The 18,690-nt window shown below is 38.6% G+C and overlaps 2 protein-coding genes and 1 non-coding gene across 7 annotated transcripts; 2 read left to right on the top strand and 1 right to left on the bottom strand.

Moving 5' to 3' along the window:
• Positions 1-13: 13 nt before the first annotated feature.
• On the bottom strand, positions 14-18,690 carry LOC131792531 (receptor-type tyrosine-protein phosphatase S-like). Of its 3 annotated transcripts, none has more exons than XM_059109922.2 (6): positions 18,500-18,690; positions 6,130-6,331; positions 5,523-5,798; positions 2,535-2,923; positions 2,009-2,296; positions 14-365 (listed from the first exon to the last, which is right to left on the bottom strand). In XM_059109922.2, exons 2-6 carry the CDS (start codon positions 6,236-6,238, stop codon positions 156-158), a joined length of 1,272 nt encoding a protein of 423 aa, XP_058965905.2. In that variant the 5' UTR covers positions 6,239-6,331; positions 18,500-18,690; the 3' UTR covers positions 14-155. The 3 variants fall into 3 exon arrangements, with proteins under 3 accessions (XP_058965905.2, XP_058965904.2, XP_066027641.1); XM_059109921.2 differs by lacking the exon at positions 18,500-18,690 and adding an exon at positions 7,983-8,206; XM_066171544.1 differs by lacking the exon at positions 18,500-18,690 and adding an exon at positions 7,772-7,869.
• On the top strand, positions 3,259-17,210 carry LOC131792530 (putative ammonium transporter 1). 3 transcript variants are annotated; one of them, XM_066171542.1, is made up of 11 exons: positions 3,259-3,541; positions 8,896-9,046; positions 13,780-13,869; positions 14,074-14,304; positions 14,514-14,620; positions 14,802-14,933; positions 15,045-15,174; positions 15,264-15,364; positions 15,519-15,657; positions 15,907-16,128; positions 16,375-17,210. In XM_066171542.1, exons 3-11 carry the CDS (start codon positions 13,782-13,784, stop codon positions 16,575-16,577), a joined length of 1,353 nt encoding a protein of 450 aa, XP_066027639.1. In that variant the 5' UTR covers positions 3,259-3,541; positions 8,896-9,046; positions 13,780-13,781; the 3' UTR covers positions 16,578-17,210. The 3 variants fall into 3 exon arrangements, with proteins under 3 accessions (XP_066027639.1, XP_066027640.1, XP_058965903.1); XM_066171543.1 differs by lacking the exon at positions 8,896-9,046; XM_059109920.2 differs by lacking the exons at positions 3,259-3,541; positions 8,896-9,046 and adding an exon at positions 9,914-10,683.
• Trnat-ugu (transfer RNA threonine (anticodon UGU)) lies at positions 4,497-4,569 on the top strand. The gene has a single exon. It is a non-coding gene; the product is annotated as a tRNA-Thr (tRNA).

An 18,690-nucleotide genomic window follows, 5' to 3' on the forward strand; every position in this document is an offset into this window, starting at 1 on the left:
TTTAAGTAAGCTAAACTCTCTAAGATACCAGTATTTGAAACACTTCACTGGGGTTGTCTTCTGCCTTGCTATTACTATTTTTATTAATATCACTATTATTATTATTATTATTATTATTATTATTATCAATATGTGATCTAAGATATTTGCACGTATCAAGCGTTTCCAGACTTGATGGCCTCCAACAGAACATAGTGAATAAAAGCATATTGTTCCTGTACGTATACCATGGCATTTCTATCACGTCGCAGTGACATAACGTATCCAAATACATCGACTGATTTCTCGGCAGCAAGACGCTGTAACATGGCATGTATTGCTATAAAAGTACCAGTCCTGCCCACCCCAGCACTGCAGTGAACAACCTGAGGAAACAGACGCCAAAACTGGTAAAGGGCTACATCACATCTTGTTAAATGTTACAATTTTATCCCTATCTTTATAAATTCTTGTTCCCTTTTTAATTCATTCTTACCCCTCTGGAGTTTGTCTACCCTTGCCAGGTATTACTTACAGTTTTCCTTCGAAGACCAACGACCCGAATAAAAGTAAAAGCAACAAATCAGTTTAAGTGAGTGGTTCCTTGAAAAATGAAACAAAACACTTTCTTCCCACTTAAACCAATTATTCCGAGCGTGAAAGGATGACTGGCCAGTAAGCATGTCCTCATTATTTGCCTTGCACGTTGCTCCACCCCGAGTTGGGAAGAGGTTTGCTGAAGGTCTAACGCTAATAATCAGTGCCAGACTGTGCTAGACTGTGCTAAACTGCCCCTTGTAGTCCTCCCTCATGTTGCTCAAGGCTTCATACTTTCCCGAAGGCGAAGAACCGCCCCTGCCGAAGAGCCGTTCCCACAGAAGAACCGCCCCTGCCGAAGAACCGCCCCTGCCGAAGAACCGCCCCTGCCGAAGTGTTAATAATGAGCGCCTGCTCGTAGGCTAGAAAGGAACCTATCCCAGTCGTCAATCAAATAATCACTCGGCTGAAACACGGCTGAAAAACAACTTGCGCTATTTGTCTGAAGTCTGTTTAGTTGGCAGAATGCTTGTGTATACAAGTGCCTGGATTACATTAACATAGTGGAGGGTACAGCATGGATTGTTTGCAGTCCGAAAGAGCATTTGCTCAGATTAGTATCTTCAAAAAAATCGCTTCGTTTTCCCAATCCTCATCCTCTACAACACTCACCTGAACTATCCTTTATATCTGAACAACAACATTTCTCAACTTTAGGTAGGTTCACACAGAACCCGAAGCTAAGTTCTATCAGTATAAATAGCAGGATTTTCTATTGGGTTGGCTAATATCAAAATAGTCCCAGCGGCTGACCAGAGCCAAGGAAATTATCTTCGAAGAGCTTAAAGTAAAAGCAAGCATTCTGCTTGTAGCGCGGAAAAAAGTGGGTGAGAAGTCGCCATAGCTTTGCTCCTGATCAGTTATTCGGGTAGAAGTTGCTGGACCAATGGGAAGCAAATGAAAACCAAACAAGCCCTTGGATACTTTTCGACCCGAATAAAAATCGGTCTATAAGGAAACTTGACCATGCACTATTAATATATTTGTTGTTAAAGGTGTGATTCCTATTCCCTTTCTTATGTATGTATCGCTTTTGTTTTACTGTCTGAAAAAATGTAATTTAGCCTAAAGGGCATCTAATTAGTTTGCTATATTATGCCCTTCTCCATTTTCTTTATCGTATTGTAATTATTCTCTTTATAACTCTTCTCTATATCTTAATTAAAGAACGAAAGCTAGACATTTCAAGTAATCAAGAAACGGAATATATATATATATATATAAACATATATATATATACATATATATATATATATAGGGGAGAGAGAGAGCGTTTTATGGTAGACAGTATATATATATATATATATAAACATATATATATATACACATATATATATACATATACATATATATATATATATATATATATATATATATATATAGGGGAGAGAGAGAGAGAGCATTTAATGGTAGACAGTAACACTGTACATACGATGGGACCCGCATCAGGTGGATTTGCTTCAGAAGCCTTTCTCACAAACTTGAGGAGTGAAGAACGACTAGTGGGAACACCATGATCTGGCCATATTGTGTAATGATACTGATTCACTGTTCTTTCATCTGTACCATGAGCCTTCTTGAGATTCAATGTACGGATGGTAAAATCACTGAGCTTCACAGCTTGCTTCAGTGTTACTTGGATGTCGCCATATACCCTCGCACCCTCTGGCGGCCAGTACTGGTGACACTTAATACGACCACGCTCTTCCAAGTTTGTTACCTGGGAGGGGATGGACAGACGAGGTTTATGATAAAGCAGGAGGAAATCAGAAGATAAGTGAACAGGAACAAATATGGCGGGTTCACACTTCAAACATTTCGATCGATCAAAATTGACACTGAAATTTTACAAATTCTAATTGAATTTGACAGATTCTCAAAAGCTGATGTCAAACTCTGATATTCCATCGCGAGTTCACAGGGTTAACGGAATAATGAACACCGTAATAAATACAAACCATGACAATAGTCCTCGAGTCTTGTTCCCAGATCATTCTCCAAAAGTCGCTTTCGGTCTCTGGTAAGGGTCCCTGGGTGGCGATGTACACCTTCTTTTTCTGATAACCGTCAAGGAAGTTGGCGTTAATGTAATCAGACCCGGGAACACCTTGGATCGGTGACAGTTTTACTCGGCTGTGGTCGTACGCAACAATGCTGATGTAACGGTTTTTGCGCATGTTCTCCCGCGCCAAACTAGCTTTCCATGTGAAATCAGCCTGCGGACTGAGAGCATTGTACTCGTGAGAGAATAACAAACCGTCGTTGGCGTGTAGACGCCGTATATGTTCTTCGAATTCCTCCACAGGAACTGACGTACCCGACTCTCGTGGCTTGTGGTTGGGCTTTCCTGTAGATTCGTAAATGATAATGACTCTTTCATTTGTGAGGTTAAAAAAAAAGCTGTTTCTAACTGTGTGATGATGTAATCTGATATTTCACTCAAATGTGAATTATCAAGCTGGGTGACTGGACCATGCATCTCACACCTCATTCTACCTCACGCCACCTGACGCCACACCACGTCAACCAATCACAGGCAGCCAACCCTCAGGAATTTAAGGCTAGGTGGCGTCATTTTAATTGATACGGTAAATGATTTTGTGTTTAAGTTTGATGAATATGCAAGATCCATATCAAATGTAATCGCAATAACGTCTCTTACTACCTCAAAAGTCTACTTGATTTCCGAAGTTCGCACACAGTATTGCCACGTATACATGATTAGACAGAAATGGTCTTCTTTGATGAATCTTTCTCGAATTCAAAACCAGTCTGAAGCCAGAAGGGTAGCGACATGTGAGAGTAAGAGGAATTCAGCGAAGTTCCAGAGGTTCTTAGCCCTGAGAAGTCCTGGAAACTGCGCGATCTATTTGATTGTTTTGTATCAGGAGAAACACAGTGAAGAGGGTGGAATCAACTCCTCCAAAAACCCATCTAATCACTCCACACCCAGAGAAATTCAAAGGTAAGAGAAGGTTATTATTTTGCAGATTTTAAAAAAACATAGGCATGCATTGCATGCAAGAGTTATTTTTACCGCTAGGTGAGTTGAGATGGGACAGTTTGTTCTGGATGTTTTCATTTTTGTCACCGAAAAGAGCATAACTTTCAAAAAACGAAAATATCGCATAAAGACAGAAAAAACCTAATTTATCTGAACTCACACAGATATTATGTGGTCTATTGTCTCTCTTACCGAAATACTTCTCAGTTAAAATGAAACGCATCGGTGACTCGCTTATTGTTGTCTCCTTCGCAGCCGTTGTTTGATCTCGTCACACAACGCCCTCTATTTCCCGTTTGAGAGAGAGCGCGGGTTGCGTAACGAGACTAAATAACGGTTGCGAAAGAGACTACGCTTACTGCCGTTCCTCTAACAGAGAAAAAATCAAAATTACTCGTCTATAGTAAGTTACCTCAAAAATGTAATTCCGCTTAATTTTATCACGAAAAGCAAACTGAAATTCTGTTGTACCTCTAACAGAACCTAACCAAAGATATGATGCAGGTTGTTTTACAAGGAATTAAAATGCAATTGGGTTAAAGGTAGCTTAAAGTGACTTTGTTTCGTAGAAAAGTCAAACGCGGGAGATTTGCGTGGAAAACTCAACATCAGTAGCATTTAGTTCCATGTGAATTTTTTTCAGTGGGGCTGGACAAAGCAGATAGAATACGTAATAAAATGCAGGTTATTTTAGATATATGAAATTCATATATTTGCACTGCGGTGAATAGATGAAATTAAGAGATCCTCGCAGCTAAGAACACTACTGAAACGAGTAGTTGAAAATAGGACCTGCGAGGATCTCTTAATTTCATCTAATCACCGCAATGAAAATATATGAATTTCATATATCTTAAATCATCATTCATTACTTGGATGGTTTATTTGGACCCAACACATTGACCAGCTCCCAGTTGGCTTGTTAGCTCAGTTGGTAGAGCGCTGCACCTGTATCGCAGAGGTTATGGGTTCAAATCCCGTGCGGGCCTCAACTACGCGTTTCAGTAGTGTTCTTAGCTGCAAAAATGCAGGTTGTTAACAAGAAAATGACACGTGGTAGAGCGAAGTCCAATGTGGCAAAATGAAATTTGATTAGTGGAATACAATTCAAGCACGTGAAAAATTGCCTAATGTTCGTGTAGGACAATGATTAGGTATGTTCTGATGAGTACACATTGCTTTCATGGTACGTAATGAAATGTAAGTTGTTTGGCGTGTACGTTGTGAATTAGGGAGCGGAAAAAACACGTTTTAACTTAAAAGTTTCAATGTCTACCTTTAATACCCCCCATAACTCTCGACCTTAATCGACGAGGCTCTCACGATGGCCACAAATCATTACACTAATCAAATGATCCCAAAATGTTTGGTTAATGTCACTCTTTGTGCACAGCCCCTTGATCCATGACATCATTTACAAGAAAACAACGCCCAAACGCTGTGATTGGTTTAGGATATTCAAATGCTATGATATGATTGGTTCGAGATACATACCCTAATGCCGCGATCTGATTGGTGCGAGCAACATACCACTCTATAAGCTAACACAGTTATTTTTTTATGAAAAAAAATAACTCAATAAAAGGTTGCGAATTGCAGTATTGATGAAATTTCCACTGATCACTTTGATCAAGCCCGATTCGGCTCTTGCAAAGTACTGCAAATATAAGAAATATACTCGCTCTGATGAAGGGCGAACGCTCGAAACGTCAGCTATGAAACTCTATTACTGACATCACCAGGCCTCAAGTCCATAAGGTTGTCTGCCCTTTAACCAATCAAAAATCATCCTCCACTCAGTCACCAGAACTTTCCCGCGCTTTGAGCAGATTATCTTTATAGTGCACTTACTGTCCTCACTGGCTCATGTTATCATGATGGTTTTGGCTAATTGATCGAAAGAGTCCTAACCTAAAGTCAATACCGATACAACAAAACTTACCGCGGGCTCTTTGACCTCGCTCATGAAGTTTATCTGTTAGAGTCCTTGTGCGAGCCGACTCTTCATGGCTAATATTAGCAGTGCTTTCTAGCTGACCATAGAATAAAATCCCAGCTCCAAAGACCGTAACTACAAGGAGCAGTATTACAATCAATACCATGCTTGTTGTCATGCGATCCTTTTGGGTTGAAAATTCCATGGCTCCCTCACACTCATAGACACCATCATTGTCGAACGGACGCTTTGCTTCAACTTCAGGCTTTCCAATAAAATCTTCTATCATGAGAACAAAATAAAAGAAAAAGGTGTATAGCCTGTGTGTTTGAATAGCAACCCAACGAAAAAATTCAACTTTTAACAAATTCATTTCATTGAATAATCTGTTAACTGTGGCAAGCCTGTTTTTTTCCGTAACCATCTGGTTAAACTTTTACAATAGTATTTAAATGAATCAATATGATGAAACCCAGCTCCTCCCAGCTAAGTTGAAAAGGATTGCAATATGTGAGTGACATTAAGGTTTTTCTGGATGTTTACTATGTGCACTAAAAATTTAAAGTTTTCCATGAGCCTTTGAAAAGAATTTTACTTGAAACTGTACACTTACCGTCTGTACGCCTCCTTCTGGCATCTGCATCCCTTGAAAAGTACTTTCCATCTCTGACAGGATTTGTTGTTTTTTGTTCCTTTTGGTTTCCAAATTTAACTTCTTCCATTCTGTCTTCTTATCTTCTCTCAATTTTAACACTTTTTTGTGGGATGATTCAGCTGGACTCTGTCGTCCGTTCACGCTTACCACTTGATATACACTGAAAAAAATGATAAACACTGCATGATATTATATGCAGAATACATTATAAAATTAGACTAGATTGCCTGAAGTTTAACCCTTCAACTCCCAAAATTGATAAACATGTAACTTCTCCCCACAATTTCCTTACATAAACTAGAAAACAGGTAAGAAGAATACTAAAACTCATTAAATAGAAGTTTTCATCCAACACCAATGATCTAACACCAAATTCTCAGAACCTATTTGTAAGGAAATGTGTAGCAGCCAGAGGAGAGAATTAACAGTAAGATCCTGGGAGTTAAAGGGCAAAGTATTATGGCATGTGCTCCTTCTCCCCAGCTGTGCTCTTTTGACACTAAACCACTGTCCTGTGGCAGCTCATAAGAAGTCATGCAATATCTTTGTGTTTTTCCATTGTCCTCCACACCCAGTTACACCAAAAAAAAAAGAACCACATCATAACCCTAAGCTTACCCCTTACCTGCCTATCAGTTTAAGAACCATACTCTCATAATGCACCAATCAATTAGAATCTTTAGTAAACACAAAATTTTGACTCATAGGGAAAGAAATTTGAAATGAACCATTCTCTAAAAGTTCAAATGCCCTGGGGTTGCCGGGGGGGGGAGGGGGGGAGGGGGGGCGGGGAGATGTCTTATTGCTACCAAAGGATTAATTAGTACAAATATATTACGTTGTCACACAAAAAAGGGTTAACCAATTTGCTAAGCATTATTGTAACAAAATCAATATTAAGTTGGTTTTTTTTATCTTTTAAAATAGGTGATATGTTTGGTGTGAAAGACCCTATCCTTCATGGGCTCCATACCTGTGTGGTTTATAAGTTTTTATATGTAGACTACAATGCCTGCTATATCAGCGAAACCTTTCTGCGTTTATCCACATGCATGCATGAGCACTTGGTCAGTGATAGGTCCTCTCACATTTTCAGACATCTACATAATTCTCCATAATGTTACACTCTATATTCTGATGAGTGTTTTATCATCTTAGATCATATTTCCACAACTTTCCAACTTAAAATCAACAAAGCTATTCACATTCAATGGGAATAACCTACACTTAATCATCAACTTTATCATGTTAATTTAAAACTTTCCCTGTAAATACATACATCGTCTTGTTACTATTGTTTGTTTTGTCCAACCAGCATTGTGTTGCACACTTCAAATTCAACTTTGTACTTTGTATAAATCAGAACTGAAGATGACAGAAGAACCGTCGAAACAATACAAATATATTGCATACAAAACTAAAAGTTTCTCGAAATTCCTTGAAAGTCTATAAAAGCCAAGAAAATTAAGCGTAGGAGATAAATCTCGCCTGAAATTCCCTCTTCTTTATGGAGATTTTAATTTATCATAAAATTATTTTACTACAAGTATAATGTCAAACTATAATTTGCTGTCCTAATAAAACAAAAATTAAAAAATACATGAGGTTCAGCAGTGGTCATTCCACGAGTTGCCTCTTCACGTCCGCTGTTCCCAGGTCAAATTGGAATTGATGAGATCTTGTCTAAAAGGAAATCGTTAACCCTGATTATGTCAGAGGCTCAAATGGCAACTGACATCAACAGGAGGCAAAAACTACTTAAAAACAACAGGTTCATCAGTTAGATTTTGATGTAAACTAATATTGGTTACCTCAAAATCAGGGAACTAGAAGGTTGATTAAGATGTAACATTTGGATGGTATGCCATTGTCGCAAGGCCGCCGTAAGGTCAATTTCTTCTTCAAACGAAAGTTAACGTGATCGGTAAGGTAAGTATCAATCAAGTTGCTGATAGGTATCATAATTAACAGGCCATCATTGCCACATCACAGTCTTGATATTCTGCCGCCATGTTTTTACCTCTTTCTTAACTTGTTCCCAGTGTTTCTCGGGTAATAGATCTGAACGCGTCACGCTACACGTGGAAAAAGTGTGTAGCAACACGCATTGAACGAAAATGAGAGATAACGATTCGGGAATTAAATTTTTTAAAACGCATTTATCGATTATTGATCTAGGAGGAAATTGTACTAGTTTCCTTCCTAATTTAGTCTGGAACGAAGAATCACAACGGCTCTGCTGGCACGAAACCTGGCTGTATCATTGTCTTGTGTCTCACACTGTTCCCCCCCCCCCTTCCCCAACCTAAGAGTATGATTAAGTACCAGTAAAGAGTTAGTCAAACCGGAAGAAAAGCTGGGAGGGGGTGGACATGTGATGAATCTCCATCCTACTCAGGGGGAGGGAAAATACTCACACACAAGTGATAAGAAAATTCAGGCCCAACCAAGGAAGAGGGGTAATGGGATACTGTTTACCATGTCACTTTAAGTAAATGACTACCTTTCGAGGCAGTAATGTACTTAAAACGTCTTATTTCTATGTATTAGTACACTTTCCTGGAAATTTTAAAATTGAAATTGCTTTAGAAGGTAGGGAAACAGGCATTTCCTAGCTGGAGAGCCCACTTTGGTAAATAAAAATTGTCGTGACAGGTGCCGGAGTGGAAACGCACGAGGAAGGAGGAGATGGTAACAAATCTCACCAAAGTATTTCTAATGTAGGGAAACTTCCAAGCGGATCGAAAACAACACGCGTTCCTACCTGACGTGACTGACAGTGATCTGAGCGAACAAGAAACATGCAAAATTCCTCTAGGAGCCAACAAGTGTGAAAATGTCAAAAAGACTCAGGATATAATTGGTTTTTCACTAGGTAAGTATTGTGATATTGATGGATCGCGATAGCTAATCGATAAATTTAGTTGACCTTGCATGGGATGCGGTGTGCACGCCTAGGAGTGAAGTCACTCAGTTTAAAGGTGACGGGGCTTGGACGACATGGCAGTGGGGAAACGTGAGAGGAAAGGAACACACATTGGAGGAGAGGAAGACATTCTGTATCTACCTTGCGTGACTCCGCACACTCAAGTATCCAATACTTTTTTCCTCCTAACGGTGACGTGGTTAAGACAATTGAACGCAGTAGAGACGTCTCAGATGTATTTTGATTTGGACCAAAAAGCAGACATGGCAGAGCACTACGTCCCTTTCGCGCATGTGCAAAGGAAACATAAGACGTCTGGACATGGAGTGTCAGAATTCTTACAAGGAAATCAGAATTTTTCCTTTACTTGTTCTCCTTTATCAAACGTTTTTCTCTCAGAATACCAGGCAAGGGAAATAACTCGGTGATGTAAATGTAGCGGCCTCCTACCAATTTTTAAGGCTATTAATTCAAGAAAATTTTACCCAAGTTCGCAAGTATCATTGAGGAGAATCATTTTTTTTTTTCTTTATAGTCTTCTGCTTTTCTCCGACTACACATTTTACATTTTATAAAAAAATTTCGTGGACTTTGCCTCGCATTCCAGTCACCTCACACGCCAGGTCACGTTTTTGGAACGCATCCGGAACTCGTGGCATTAAAGATAAGCTTCGTCTGTTCACGTGCAAAAATATCCCTAATTGTTTTTATGTTTGTTTTCTTCACTTGTTTGATATGCGTGGTACAGGACTGGTACGTCCATTAGATGATGACAGCCTCTTTCAACGCGTGATTAACCCTAACCCGAAGCAATTACTGGGTTGTGTTATACTAAGAGACATGACGGATCGCTCATCAAGTGACTAAAAGGCAATTTGTCGAAGTTTTTAGTCTAAGAGCGAGGAGGTCGATTTCGTGAGGTTAAGGTCCGTTTGTAAACTGACGGGGGTCTAATTTAACTACGTATGCGATCAGTCATCGACATCACCGTGGAAACAAAACACTGTCTCGAAGTCGATAACTCGTTTATGAAATTTATTCTAAACATATATACTCAAAGAGTTTCCCATCTCTCTCACAAAACGTGGTGTGAGTTTCGTGGCGATGGAATGCTCCTTGAAAAGACACACACACTTAATGCTACCGAATTAATGATTAACCAGAAAGTGCGTTAACTGAAGCTCTGTTCACAAATGATACTGTGCAAAATCTATGTCTAAGGGGGCTGAAGGTCGGTATTCAAAGCGAAATATTCACGCGCAGATGTTATTCATCCGTGTCGTAGAGGCAAGTCCAATCACGTGGGCAACAGCCAATGGTGACACTAAAAGTGTTTTTAATTAATACATCACCTTGGCTTGCTCCTGTTAATTAGTCACCCGCCAGTTAGCAACGAGTAGTTGCTTGGGAGGCACTATAAACGCCGTCTAGTTTAATATTTGACTAGCTCCAACATCTACAACAGAACTGACTCTTACTGAACCACTTCAAAATGGCTAACGTTACCGCACTCAACAACGACATTAACGCTTTGCGCGGAAATCTTGATCAGTTCTTTTTGGTGATCATGGGATGCCTCATTTTCTGTGAGTATATTATTTTAGATAGTATTGTCAATTTTTTTCCCCTTATATTGCTGATACCTTGTGTGTTGTGCGAAAGGTATGTGAAAGTTTTGAAAACTAGAATCTCTGTTTGCAAATTAAACTTGATTCCTCCATCAAGTGGGGGAAAGAAGCCGGCTAAAATTTACGCAACGACTTCCGCACGCATCAAAACATACTTCCTAAGGAATGAGAAGAACGTGTGTAATTAGATCTTCACCGGGTTTTTAGAGATGTATGTCCTGAACAACTGGATGCAGCAGAAATTACCTCTGACTAATGCATCAAGGACTTCCCTTTGTTAGTAGACATACACCAGTGTATTAAACATGTATAATAGCACAATCGTACACTGTTTTTTCAGCATTTACATAATTTTGACGAGTTAGCGCAAACAATCGCACTGTTTTCACGAGTACTATGAAATTAGTAAAACCACGGAGATTGCAGGTGATACAGTGAAAACAGACGAAGATATATAGCCCCGGAGAGTCTAAACATTCTGTAGACGTATGTAGTATGGAAGAGGGCAATTAAATTTGTGCCCTCAACCACATAAATATGGCGAATTATTGAGCCATACCCTCGTCATTTGATATTTCACGAAGCTCTTTCAAGCAAAATCAGAGTATATAACCCAGTGCTTACATGAAGATGTCTAAAGATAAGTAAAATCGCTAAAGGGTCTGCATTGAAAAGCAACATTGACGTAAGAGGTCAGATGAACAACAAGCATAACGAGAGCCCGAAGCGAAGTTATTTTCAAACACACTCTTAAAAGTTATCTCTTTGAGATCTCAAACGTGACACTTCAACCCTGAGTTTAAGGAAAGAACGACTGCTGTCAAAAATGATTATCACAGTTAAAAGAAAATTCTCGGAGATGATTGGGATTTTACTCACAAACGGATCCCGACCATTTCTTATTTGCATAGACAGTGTGGTTGTTTACAATCGCACATCCTTCGAATTAAATGTCTCAGCGATAAACATTGATCTAATTTAGGGGTCTAAACTACCAATATGAAAAGCAATGACACACTCTGCAGACTCAGAAAGTGTCAAAAATTGTTCCCGGTACGAAATAAATGTTGCTTTCAGCCATTGATGTTAAAAGAATGTCGGGTGAAATTCCGGACTAAAATGACTTAAAAACAAAAAAAAAAGAATTGAATTTAGAATTCCTTAAATTTCAGTTCAAAAAAATAATCTTAATAATGGAAGGAGGAATAAGTTAAGATAATCAGAGGAAATGGGAAACTTGACTTCAGTTCAACTACTTAAATTAGCCAGAATTAATTTTTCCCCTGATAAAAGCACTATTGAAGATTGATCAGTTTCAATATAGTTATGAAATCATCTGTTATGGTTTTCTCAGTTCAAATCAGAAGTCATTATTTTACTGAGTTAGCGCCTTGAATAAATGTGGTGGGATATTGGTAAAGTAAATTAAGCCTGCATATTTATCTGTTTATCACCACTGCGAAATGAACACCTGTCTGCAGAACTTAAAACTGTTTGCTTTATCAGTAGAAAGGAAAGCCAAAACGGACTTGTTGAATTGGAATTATGTTGGAAGTACCAGAGGCAAACCTTTTTCATGGATGCAGCATGTGCACTAAGCACATCTGCCTTTTTCATCAATGTATATTTGTTTGAATTTTCAAGTCTCAATTAAAAAACAATTAACATTTCTGAGTTCTTAATGGACTTATGAACTCTCCTTATCTCAGAAAGCATCTACAAAATTCTCTTTTTTTCCTTTGTGCACCAGCTAATAGAATTCTTTACGGTTTTGAAAATTTTGAGATACAAAACATTGACTGTTCCAACCAGAAATGGTGATTATGCCAGCCGACTGATTGCAGATACTGTATTTTTGTTGCTTATTCACTTTGCCATTTATTGCTCTGTTAATAAGCTACAAGGTAAAAGTTTTCTTTACTGGGCATAATTATCATTAGTTTCTAACTTTTTGCTCTAGCTTTAGGGGTTAAGGGTTAGAGTAGCCATGAAAAAATGAAGCGACCAAAAAAATCGTATGTTTTATGGATCAAAACCATTGGAAAACTTGCGTTATGTTGGGAGAGCCAGTTTTGAGTACAAGTTCGAGCAAAATGGTAGGTAAATTGGGTTCCAGGTTTGATTCAATTTGCTAAATTGATAGAATCATAAACACGAATAAATGATTGGTATGTCAATAATTTAATTTTATTAAGAAATGCTTCACATTACTGAAAGCCGGTGTACGATGAAGAGAATGATGGTCTGTTACACAAGTACTACATCAGATTTGTTTTCAGCGTAAAGATACTAGAAACATTTCAAGTTCGTTAACTCACATATTAACTTAAAGTCTGCTGACATTCATTCAAAATCAACACCTTTTATGTCTTATCATGACCTTGAGTATAATCAAATCGTGGTCAGTGGCAATGCTTTTGTTTGGCGATTGAAGACAACAAAACAGTCCTAAGTGTTTATTTAAGATGCACTGAGCTGGAACAACTAATGAAAATCATGAAATGGATGAAAAACATATCAAGAAACCCAGGTATATATAAAAAATATTGGATGAAAACATGAGAAAAAATTTACGATCCGTTTTTTTTAAAAGACCGATGTGAGCTTTTGCTTTGTAACGATGTACCGAATAAGTGGAACTCTGTTTATTTGAATCTAATTTTAGATTCACGGCGTTTTTGGAGTCTCAATTATCCAGATCAGTAGTCTCGTACACTTAGCCGAAAGTTCGAGAAACTAACTAAAAGCAGACATCAATTTCAAAATGCATACTATTTTTCCCTTTCATCTCTACCTTTACCCAACTGCCTCTGTTTACTTCTTAACAAAGAGTACTCTTCCTCCGCAAGTGAAAATTTACACCTAATCGTGTTTTTGTTGGTGTCCTTTCTTTCTTTCTTTCTTTCTTTTTTTTTTTTTTTTTTTTTTTTTTAACGGTTGTCGTTTGTAGTTGAAAACGAAAAAGATATGCTCTCTACTTCTCCCTTCGAAAGCATATTTATAACGATGGTTTATATTCATTCCTCATTCTGATTTAACTTGTGATTATTTCAGTTATGCAGGCAGGATTTGCATTTCTTGAGGCTGGGTCAGTAAGATCAAAGAACACAACAAACATCCTCATCAAGAACGTTCTAGACGTATGTAAGTAGTGACTAATTTTTCGTAGGTAGCTTTAGAGCACGGGTCCAACGATTAAGCAAAGAGAGCTGGAAACTGTGGGATTACAGTACTTATTTGCAAACAATTTCGTCATAGAACAGAAAAATAAAAATGATTTCTTGGCACTTGCCGTCCTATTGCTATCCACTGAATTCCTTTTTGTTTATTTTGGTTTACTTCAAACAGTTATTGGTGCAGTGGCTTATTGGTTGTTCGGTTACGCTTTTGCCTTTGGAGGAAAAAGCAATGGCTTTATTGGACATGAGTATTTCGCGCTGGCAAATTTACCAGTTGACAAATACTCTCATTGGTTTTTCCATTTCGTTTTCGCGGCCACAGCAGCAACAATTGTCAGTGGTGCCATGGCAGAGAGAACTGAATTTAAAGCCTATCTTATTTACTCAATGTTTTTGACCGGTGAGTGCAGGACTAGTTGTTTTCAAATCGTAGGGTTCGTTAGATAACGAGGATACACACCTTTAAATCGACTGCTTAAACAAAACTTGAGAGCAGGTTTTTGGTAAACTAATTGTCTGGGTAGCCTTCTTTTAAAAACTTTAAAATGTAGATACAGTAGCAGTGTTGAGGAACCGTAGCACCAGTTAAGATGACGCTCTTTTTTGCAGGATTTTTGTACCCAGTAGTCACTCACTGGGCTTGGGATGGAAATGGTTGGCTGTACAAGGGTGCGGAGTACACTGACGGCAATGTAACCTTATCTGTAACATACCAGGTAAACCGCTGAAAATCTGAAATCTCCATTCACTGAAATCGCACAATTTGGTTGATAAAATGTGCAAAGTTTGTGTTCCAAAACATAACGTAACACAATTGGTATAGGATCTGAACAGGGGTTAAACAGAGTTCCACTGACTTGCAAACTTCACCGACTGAGCCCTTTTGTATTATTTTAGGACTTTGCTGGAAGTGGGGTTGTCCACGCAGTGGGTGGAATGGTTGCTCTGGTCGGTGCAGCTATCGTGGGGCCCAGAATCGGACGTTTTGATGGTGGTGCACCAGTGCTACTGGCAGGACATACTGTACCGGTAAGAAAACTTTCATCTTCGCATATTTTAGGGAAATATTCTATCTTTGGACTTTCTGTCTTGTAAGTAGTGTTTGAGAAGTGGAATCAGTCTCTCTTTGTAATTTCATAGAAAGCAGCTCTGGGAGGATTCATCCTGTTCTTTGGTTTCCTGGCATTCAATGGTGGCTCCCAAGCAGCCATCGCTAATGAAGGCGATGCTGATGCTGTAGCATTATCCATAGTCAACACCATCCTCGGAGGTGAGCCAGACTCCACTAAATCTTCCATGATTTCTTTTCTTTTCATTGCTTATGGAAAAAAATGCATATAGTCTTCTTCTATCATTCAGGAGCCGCAGGTGCTCTTACTGCTATGATTGTCAAACGCCTGGGCTTTGCAGAAAAGTACTGGAGTTTGCTTTTCACCATTAATGGCGGACTAACTGGAATGGTAAGGGAAACAGCTTGGGATTGTATTCGGTCAGTTCTAGACAAAGTCTTCTGACAACACTGTTTTGCCCCACTCCCGATTGAGTGGTCCAGAATTAGGCCTCTGATCTTGAACAAGACATGTTACTCTCTGCAAACTTTTCTCTGTTGTTTAGGTTGCAATGTGCGCAGGTTGCAATGCCGTTCATCCCTATGCTGCTTTGATCATTGGAGTCATCGCAGGATTGGCGTACGTGGCTTGGAGTACTTCCATGCTGCGGCTAAAAGTTGATGACCCTTTAGATGCTGTGGCTGGTAAGTGACCAACCATTAAGCACATGAAAGTTCGCTTGCTATTCTTACGTTTTAAACAAAATGAAGTCGTTAGTAGAAGCTGTGATACCCTCAGTGTTAGTATAACTAGCATTGTCATGGGCTGCCGTGCCACCAAAACCTGTGCGAACAAGAGTAAATGTACTAGGGAAGTAAATGTTGTTCCACAGCTGCTGCAATCCAAATGCAAGCAAAGCAAACTTTTTAAGTATTTTTATTTCTTTTCAACAGTTCATCTTGGTGGTGGCCTGTGGGGCGTACTTTCTGTCCCCATCTTTAACAAGGAATCTGGAATATTTGTAAAAGGAAACGAGCTTGCATTCCGTGCGTTTGGCTGGAACTTGCTGGGTGTACTTGTCATCATAGCCTGGTCTGCAGCGTGGGCTATCATTTTATTCTTTGCTTTGCATCTCCTCAAACAACTTCGCGTCAGTGAAGAAATCGAGTTGAAAGGTAAATACTTTCACTGCATTAAACTTAAGAAAAAGATTGAATAGAAAAATGGTGGCCTTGTCTTGAATAAATTTGATGAATTACGTTTCTGAGTGGAGTAAATATTGAAGACGAGTACTTCCATGTTAAACGTGTAGAATGGTATTTGATTGTATATCGTGGTACCAACTTTGATCAAAATGATTCTTTAACATGATGATATTTCACCATTTTGTCAACATTTAGGATTCCTTTTGCTTTCCTTAGGTCTCGATATTCCCAAACATGGTGAGCCCGCATACCCACTGTCCAGTTACGGAGATGGATGGTCAGAATCTCCATCAGCGCCTCGACACAATTTCCCGTATTACCAAACGAATGGCGCTCCCCAGACTGAGGAAGTCAGACCTAATCAGGAAGGTGGTGTTCATAATCCCGCCGTTGTCAACGACAAAGACACTCAGTTTTGATGTTGATCGTGGAAATATTGAAGTGCAAGGCTTTCGTTAACAATTTCGCAGCTTCTAAATTCAAGTGCCATATTTCGGTGGCAAATAAGAATCCACTCAAAATTTTCGACTATCATCCAGGTGATATATCTTCACTGCAGTGCATTTAATCTGTGAAACATATTTTCACGGACCACTTGATCATTGGTATCAAGATAAATTCTAATAAATTCGATATATATCAGCAGACTGAAAATAGTAGTCGTTCGTATAACATTCATCACTTGCTGTAACTTCTCTGGTGACTTTATATTGAGACAAAACTTATAGTTATGCATTGTCGACCTATGTCGGAGAAATGGATAGACTTTAAGAGCTTTTAGAGTACACGGAGGTTATTTGGCCTGACGAATGAAAATAATTGTTTAAAAAAAATCTGTTTCTAGGTTTAGGTAAAGAATGCTTGGAGACGTTTTTCAACTATACGCTTTTTGCACAGAAATGCAATTTAACCGATTAAATTACAATAGCTCAGTCTTTCCCTGTTGTGCAGATGTATAGCTCGGTATGCACGAGGATGTATGATTCCTTTATTTCATCAACTTCTGAATTTCTTGTATACTCGCATTAAGAATAAAACGTTTCTAAACAACACAGGAGATTCAGGTGTAGGTGTACTAAATATCCTCATCATCAAGTTTCAAGTCGTGGTTCCGTGATTACAGTTTATTCATCTGCCAAACACTCCTTAGAAATGAAATGAAACGTCACTCATAATATAAGCCCTGAAACTCACTCGCCATCTTAAATTCGCAACCGGGAGTTTCCTCCAGGAATTCACAGTTTTATACATTTGAAGTTTTTTTTTTATCTTTTTTTTGTCCTTATCCGGAAACTTTGGAGCTCAAAAAGGGAAATTTAGGCTTGACGTCTAATGATCCCTCCCGGGGTGAGAAGCTTAGGGTGTACTTCTTACAACTACCTGTTTGACATCATAAACATACGTAAACTGACAAACTTAACCTAACACTTTCACGGAGATGAAAAATATTGTCCGGTGCATATCTTACTCAAGCCCAAAATCTTCACTTTTTTTAGCTACATCGCTAGAGGTAATTTTCGGAACATAAGCCATATGCACAGATATAAAATCATTTTTGAGAGCTTTTACGTACACGCATATTATGGAATCTTCACGAGCTAACTCTAAATACTTTCCTTCGTTAATGAATATGTTATAGAAGAAGAAGGGAATTTTCAAGAGTACTCATGCTTCCTTTTTTTTTCTTTTCTCTTAAATGTGTTTCTGCCTTAAGGAGGGAAGGAAAAAGGTTTTGAAAACATATTGTATTCAGTTTATAACTGACCGATAATAGCTCCCGATTTAGACTGAATTGGTAGCCGGTAATTCGACATGAAAAGACTAGCGTCTCATCTAAAGCTGACAACCGGAAAAAAAAACCGTTGATAACTGCTTTGGCACGGGGCTGAGCTGCCTGAAGGTTGGTATAGACATACGGATATTTCATTCAAATTCCATCGGGATATTGTTTCCTTTGAGTTATCTTTAGGCTCACTAATTATGTTTTCACAATATACGTGTTTTAGTGTTACAACTATAGGGCGATATACAAGGCCGGCTAATCATTGCGATAAAAGCACCAGTTGTCCTCAGTCATAATTGAAAATCTAGTTGAAAACTTTTTGTCTGGTTGTATCACGTAAAAAGGCCTTTCTTGGTTTTCCCTTCAGTCTGTTCTCTCTGTTGTTATTACATGACATTACATAATGTTGAATGGTAGCTGCTGGCACTTTTACATGGTATGAAACATTCAAACTTAAATTTATACTTTCACAAAATTTCAGTCCAAATCCACTGGGTATCAGCAGAAACAGTTAAAGGAGATATAGGTGTAATGATTACAAAAAGGTACCATACTCACAGTAAATAATGGACTCCCACGGAAAAATCAGTCGCCCAATGATTTCTCAGGCGTTAAAATTTGCAACCAAGTTACAGCCAGGTTCTTTAGACTTTGCACTAGATGTTAGCTATTTTTCTTTTTGATTAAGAAAACCATTTTATGTCAGCTCACATGAAATTTTTGCGATGGATCCTACATATGACTAAACG

Source organism: Pocillopora verrucosa, chromosome 8, assembly GCF_036669915.1.
Source record: "Pocillopora verrucosa isolate sample1 chromosome 8, ASM3666991v2, whole genome shotgun sequence".
Classification (NCBI taxonomy): Eukaryota; Metazoa; Cnidaria; class Anthozoa; order Scleractinia; family Pocilloporidae; genus Pocillopora; species Pocillopora verrucosa.